At 50.1% G+C, this 6566-nt stretch overlaps 1 protein-coding gene across 1 annotated transcript; it reads right to left on the bottom strand.

Moving 5' to 3' along the window:
* Positions 1 to 3165: 3165 nt before the first annotated feature.
* Positions 3166 to 6464, bottom strand: LOC104516868 (glycoprotein integral membrane protein 1-like; the record flags this gene model as incomplete). The annotated part of the gene is made up of 3 exons (XM_010161349.1): positions 3166 to 3274; positions 4808 to 4971; positions 6334 to 6464. Coding segments are annotated over 3 exons (404 nt in total), but the record flags the coding sequence as incomplete, so codon positions are not given.
* Between the last annotated feature and the right edge of the window lie 102 nt (positions 6465 to 6566).

Below are 6566 nucleotides of genomic sequence, written 5' to 3'. Positions count from 1 at the left end.
GGCCCTGGCATGCTGAACCCGGGAGTGAAGGGAAAGACGTTCAGGTGAGTACAGGAGTGTTTGTAGACTTTCACCTCCAAAAGGGAAAACGTGTGTACCCCTTTCCTTTCCAAAGGAGAGCATCCTGTGCCCGAGTGAGGACACGGGTGCAGCGCTTCGAAGAGGTGGTTCTCTTCAGGCCTGTCTGCCTGTCAGGCGGAGTGCGCAGCTGTCGGCTGTGCTGCGGGAGGAGGCCTCTCCTGAACGAACTTGTTGCCAGCCAGCCAAAACATCCAGTCACCTGAGTCAGAGGGGCAGCACGCAAGTTCTAGGCCTGGGAAGCAGCCCCGTAAGGGGCCACTTAAACTGCAAGCGTGACCTGTTTTGAGGAGTGTGACAGTGAACCTCAGTTTAACCGCAGCGGTTTAGTGCTACGGCTCAACCGGCCCCGCTTGCTCTAGGCAACCGCCACCTCGGTAACACCTGGTAGGTGGAGGGGGAAAAATGCGATGGAGGGGGAGAAAAAGGTGGCAGATGCTGAACGTGTAGCTCAGAGGTTTGTTTTTTGTGTTCCAAAACCTGATGATACCTACCCCCTCCGCTGGAGCTCCTGTGTGGAAGGAGGGGCCAGCGCTGGTCAACTCCCCGTGTTTCGAAGGCAGAGTCCGAGGACAAGACAGGGCAGGGGGATGCGGAGAGCGCCACGGTTCGTGAGGGGGTAAGAGATGTTGCCTTCCTGAACCTACTGCCCAATGGCGGAGTGGGTTTCGGGGGGTGGGGTGGTGTTTGGTTTTGGTTCTGCAGGGTAGGAGGGTGCAGCGTTGGTTTTTCCCCCAGCTGAGAACCTGTACCCTTGTCGCTCAGGTTCTGGGCAAAGGAGAGCTTCCACGACCGCCCTGCGCACCAGCTGCCCCTTCTGAACCGTGTCAGCTGCAGCAGGGAGTTCTCGGAGCATGCAGCACTCCTGAACAGCCCGAGACTCTCGTGACTCAGGAAAACCAGGGGCGTGTGGAAGCACAGCGCTAGTGCCCTGGCGTTTTACGATGTGGTCGCTCTGGCTCCACAGCACCGCAGTCTGGTAATGTATTCAGGATTTGCACTATTTTTTATTTAGCTTTGTTAACCGGACGGTAGCATTTCCTCCCTTGCGCTGCATAACTTCACGGAGCGCAGTGCAGGAGAAAGGAGGATTGCTTGGCTCGTGGAAATCAGCCAGGTCGTGAAGCAGTACTGAGGCTTTTTCAGGTTTAACCACTCATGTGTGCTGCAGCTGTTGAGAAGGGAGTTAAATCTCCCTGTTGCTGTGCAGGTGCTTGGTTTACAGTTTCCTAAGCAGGGATGTGAAGGGCACACACTAACAGCTGCCCGATTCCCATCTGCACTGCAGTTCATCCTGTGCTTGTGCAGCAGGGAAGAACCATCCTGTATCGTGTCCGTCCTATGCTTTGCTCAGGCTTCTTCTGCCGGGCAGCTGAACTTGAGCCTTGCATGACACTTCTCTCTGAACTGTGCTAATGAAGGGGCTACGACTGATTGAAGCCTTGCTTCACCAGGGCCTCTTGTCTGGGCAGTCACCGTTCCACGTGCTGGAGTCTCAGCGGTTCCTTGTTTTGCCATGGACACCCCTGCCCCATCTCGGCTGTGCTGCTGTCTGCTCGTGGCACGCTCCGGGGAAAGCGCTGCTCGGGGCTGTCAGTCGCTGCCGCTCCTTCTCCGTCAGCGGAGTCGCCACCGTGCCCGTGCGTTTCCCTCCACGCTGGCCTGAAGCACCCGGCCAGCTGGGACACAGCCCCCCCTTCTGCCATCCTTCCTTGGCTGGGACCTGGCAGATGACTGGGATCCTACGCTCCAGTGACACTGAGCTTGAAGTAAAAGCCAAGTACAAACTCAGGAGTGTTTGGAACAAAAAAATCAAGGTAAAAACCAAGAGGTTTGAGCAGCGTCTCAGGTACCTGCTGCTGTACCCCGCGCTGCTGGGCGGTGGCTTTCGGTTTGGTTTTTTCCTAGGGCAGTACAGGGTGAGGAATGTTTCTTCTACCGCTGCAGCACTCTCCGTTCATCGAGGCAACTCCAGAGCTTTTCCCGTCGCAGACCAGCTGTACGGACACGTGTCTGAGCGACTCGCATCTCCTTCAGCTTACGCTGACCTTCCCTCAAGGTGCGCGTGTCAGAAATCCTAGCTGTCTCCCCTCACCACCCCAACATAAGCTGAGCACTCCCGTGGTAACGGTGCTCTGTGCAATGCCAGGGAGCTAAGATTCCATTTTTTTTCCCCCTACTCCTTCTTTTGACAAAGAATTTTTGTAAGTAAGAACAATGAAAAGGCGAAAGCCAAAGCGTACCCGGCATCTCCCGCGTCTGGCCCACTGCTGCTTTGCCCGCCCAGCTCCAGATGCACCCATGAACACAGTCTAAGGAACCGTTTAACTGTTTATTCGAAAGACGACAACAGTACAAATCCGCATGGGCAGACGGGCCCTGCTTAACAGTAAGCCAGGACTGCTGTAGCCTTTTCTTTGGAGACTCCACCTAGCGCTCTTGTGACAGATACACAAAGCACGTCGGTTACAAGTGCTCACAGTTGTTATGAGTGGAAGGGGCCGTAAAAGCGTAAAGTGCTCGAAATACAATTTTTGTTTTGTGGATAAAAAAATGTCAAATTACTTGAGTAACACAATTGCTCGGGGTAGCGATATTTTCCCTCACAAGGCACACTCAGCCCTAAGGGACCTGAGAGCAGGCTTTGTTTAGGCTTGCAGGCACAGCTGATGTCTGTGACCCTCCTTTGTCCTTTCCTGAAGAATGCTAGCTGGAGACTTCAGGACACCCCGGATTTCACCACCTCGCTATTCAGGACAGCTTACCTGGGTTACCTACGGGCACGAAGGCAGCCAGCGTCCTGTCCCAGGCATAGAAAAGTGACTTCACAGAAGTTAAGACCAACGGCAGCTCTCGGGGTGGAAAGCTGGTTTATTCTGAAGCTTCTGAAAAGGCTGGCTGTTTACAGAGAGGCTCAGGGGAGGCAGCTTTGGGCCTCAGCCTGGGAGTCCCTTTACCAACTGACTTGGTTTTCTTAGTAGGAAACAAACCAGGTATTAAGATCAAGTGCCAAATTTCAGGTCAACTAAAAATTTGTTCTTAAAACCAAACCCACAAAAACCCAGTAACTCCAAAGTAAACGCAGCATTAAGTACACGCTTTCTCATCTAAATTATTTTTCCTGTCTGGAAGATCTGAAGGCAAGCTGATGGTAATCGCAGGTACAAAGCTGACTGGATCCAGGAGAAGGATGCCTCTGAAAAGTAAGATTACCTGGCATTAGCAAGTGATACACAACACAACTTTCTGTCCTAAAAATTAGATTTATTCTTAAACTCCCCAGGTCTGGTTTAAATCAACGCATCAAGTAAGCATTACACTCCTAATGCTTCTTTTACGAAGCCAGAACGAAAGCTTGGTGGAAAACTGGTTCCAAAACGTACTAGCTGTGGTTTCAGACCCAGTTCCTACACCTGAACTATCAGCAGCGCAGGCTCTATACGCTCAGTTTCACAGTAGCCTGGAACCGTCCGCCGCCCAGAGCTCCTCTGTCAGGCTCTTGCCCCCAATTCTCCGCGGCTAGCTAACGCCTCTAGCTCTGTCCGGGTCCTGTAGAACAGCAGTGAAGACTGGGGGCAACAGCCCGACTCGTATCTGCTGCGGTGTCATCCGCCAGCTGAGACGACCTGCTCACTGCTGCTGTTTAGAACTAAACCTTTAGCCCTCTCTTTATACAGGTAGCGACTTGTGTGGGTTTGGTCTTTGTGTTTTAAAGGCAGGGAGGACCATCCTCCCCGAGTTACAGATCCTTGAAATGCTCTGACAAGCCATGCACAAGCCCCACGCTCTCCAGTGGGAAGAGAAACTACTACGGGCTGGTTCCTCCGCTCTGCGCTGAGCTCTGCCACTGACAGGCCTCACACCTCTCTGGGATTAGTTTCCTCCCTAGTTCCAAGTTCCACGTGTGGCACTGTTGCACCAGTTACTGCTGGGGGTGGGTACCCAGCGCTTCGTCCCTTTTTTGGCTCCAGTTAGTTACAAGAAGCGCTCCAGACTGACAGCACACAGTGTGAAATGTCACGGGGAGCATGGTCTCTTGTCACTGCGGTTTCCAACCTCTGGGGGTTGGGTCTCCCAGAACGCACTTGGGTTGCTTTAAAACATGCATGCTTGCCCATTCCAGCACTAAATCTATCCGGGTTTCCTCGCTGTAGTTACTAACTCATCTTTCCACCACTTGTTTTGAGAGCTCGTTCTCTGAAAGCTGCTAGTGTTGCTGATAACACTCCGCGTGAGTAAAGCCACCTGCAGACAATCACCTTGAGCTGCCACCTCGTGCCACCCAAGCCAGCACCGACAGCTTGTAAGCGGCTTGTAAGCTGCCTGCAGTGGTAGCGCCTCCTTGCAGAGTTCCCATACAAATTCAAAGCCAAATCTGAGGCCTGTCATAACAACTCCAACACAGGAGGAGTGTGAAAAGATTTAGAGTTGTTGGAATTGTTTAGCTTCTACCCTCCTCTCTCAGAGCTACGTTAGCGGTGTCACACAACGTAGTCCTTAGGAGAGTTGGTAAAAATATGTAAAGATATTTCCAGTGAACGACTTGCCCATATTTCTCTGAACTGTCTGTGTGTCAAAAGGTCACTTGGAATGGAAAGTTACTGGCAGCCTTTCCACTGAATAGTTGCCGTTGTCTTCCTACAGAACAGGGCTGCTTCTTGAAAGATTTTTTTTTTTAGTTAATGTTTTGTCTTTATCAGAGAAAAAAAAAGTAGCAAGAATGACTTACTTGTTTTCGCAGGAAGGGAAAATCACCTTTAAGACTTTGAGAATAAGAGCTGCTCCAACAACTCCAACTACGACAACTTCCATCAAGCTGAAGAAGATGGGTAAAGATCGAAACCAGAATCTGCACAATCCTTTCCTCAAGTCTTCCACCCACTGGCACATCACCTGCGACCAGACAGGTAAAAATAAGAGGATGGGTTGCAAAACGTAGCGAGTGCAGCTTTTGTAGCTACTGGTAAATCACATGGCGTGGCGACAGCTCTACTTAGTATGCTTAAATACACATAAAAGCAGGATGGAATCGACTGGTGGTTAGTTATCTGCTCATCTGAGCAGAGTTCCCTGGAAGGAAAGGCTATGCTGGAAAATAGAGGGCTCTTGAACAGAGCGGGTGAAGGGTGAGCTCGTTGGCCGAGGCGTAGAGAAGCTAGGACAGCATGGCAGCCTTCTGCAGGGAAAGGGTTACGGACCGCCCAGGAGAGGGGTAGCACCTTCTCTAGCCCATCTGTGACTTTCAGCTTCCTACCTGGGCCCTCCTGTCTCAGCAGTGGGTTATAAAGTGTTTCTTCCAGCCAGAGAGGAGCCCATCCTTACCGAAGCTGGAACTGAAACTTGGCCAGCGGTTACAGGAGAGACCAAGGGCTGGTCTCCTAGAGGGATAAGCACTCCAGCTGAGTCAGAAACACTCCCACAATTTAAAGCTAAACAACATTTGAAATTGTCATAAATGCTTAACTTGGTATACTGTAAATGCCACAACTCCTGAAGCGTCCGTGAGGTCAGAACACGGCAGGATTTAGAAACCCATTTGATTCCTACTGAAGTGAAAAAACCCAACAACTCCTCACTGCTAAGGGGTAGTTCAGAAAGTGGGGTTTTCTTGTTTCCTCGAGTACGTCTGTACAAGTTTGTTCTTCTCGGTGCTTGGCTGGGGGGGTTTCTTACACTTCTGCGGAAGTCAGGTACTGTCAGACACCTCATGCAGTGGAAAACCTGGCTCTTTAACAGGTACAGAGCAGCAAACAGTATTCTGAGAAGTCAGCACTAGGTTAAGTAGGAATGGCAATTCTCCCTTCCAGAAATGAGCTATTACATACTGCGTTGCTTCATTTCACATTAAAAATAAAGGACCAAAGACAAAGGCCTAGGAATGTTACACACTCCTTACCATCTTTAAACAGATGTCATGTTTGGTCTCTACATGAGGAAAACCCACCATCTGAGCCCTGACAATGCTGGGTTGGGTTGGTTTGTTCTGTAAATACCCACAATGGAGGAAAACATAATATTTGTATGTTTTCCTGTAGACGATACTAAAAACGTGGAAGGAAGCTTATTCCCTCAACTGTAATACTGAACGACATTCCGCTCTACTGGCAACATGTTACTACAACTTTTCCTCCTAGAAATGCCACCAAGCTGTATGCATTTCATATCTGGGGAAACGGGGAAAAAAACGCTTCTCCTTTTTAGACCAGTCTTTAAAGATATATGCTAATAATCCAAACAAACAAACAACAAAACTACCTTGTAAGAAGATGGAGGTTCTATCCTAAGAGGGGTCTCTGGTAACTTGCCAGGTAACGTCTCTTCATCGACTGTAGTTTCTGCTTGCCAGATGAGGTACTGACTGGTAGTCTGCAGTGGATCTTGAATGTCTGAAGAAGAAAAGCTAGATTTAGTGGGGAGCTTGCTTTTTCTTTGACTATTCAGGAAAACAAAGACATGCTACATTTCATACAGTCACAGAATGGTTTGGG

The sequence above is a fragment of the Eurypyga helias genome, unplaced genomic scaffold (assembly GCF_000690775.1).
Source record: "Eurypyga helias isolate BGI_N326 unplaced genomic scaffold, ASM69077v1 Scaffold44781, whole genome shotgun sequence".
Taxonomy (NCBI): domain Eukaryota; kingdom Metazoa; phylum Chordata; class Aves; order Eurypygiformes; family Eurypygidae; genus Eurypyga; species Eurypyga helias.
This window is presented reverse-complemented; position numbering and strand designations above follow the sequence as displayed.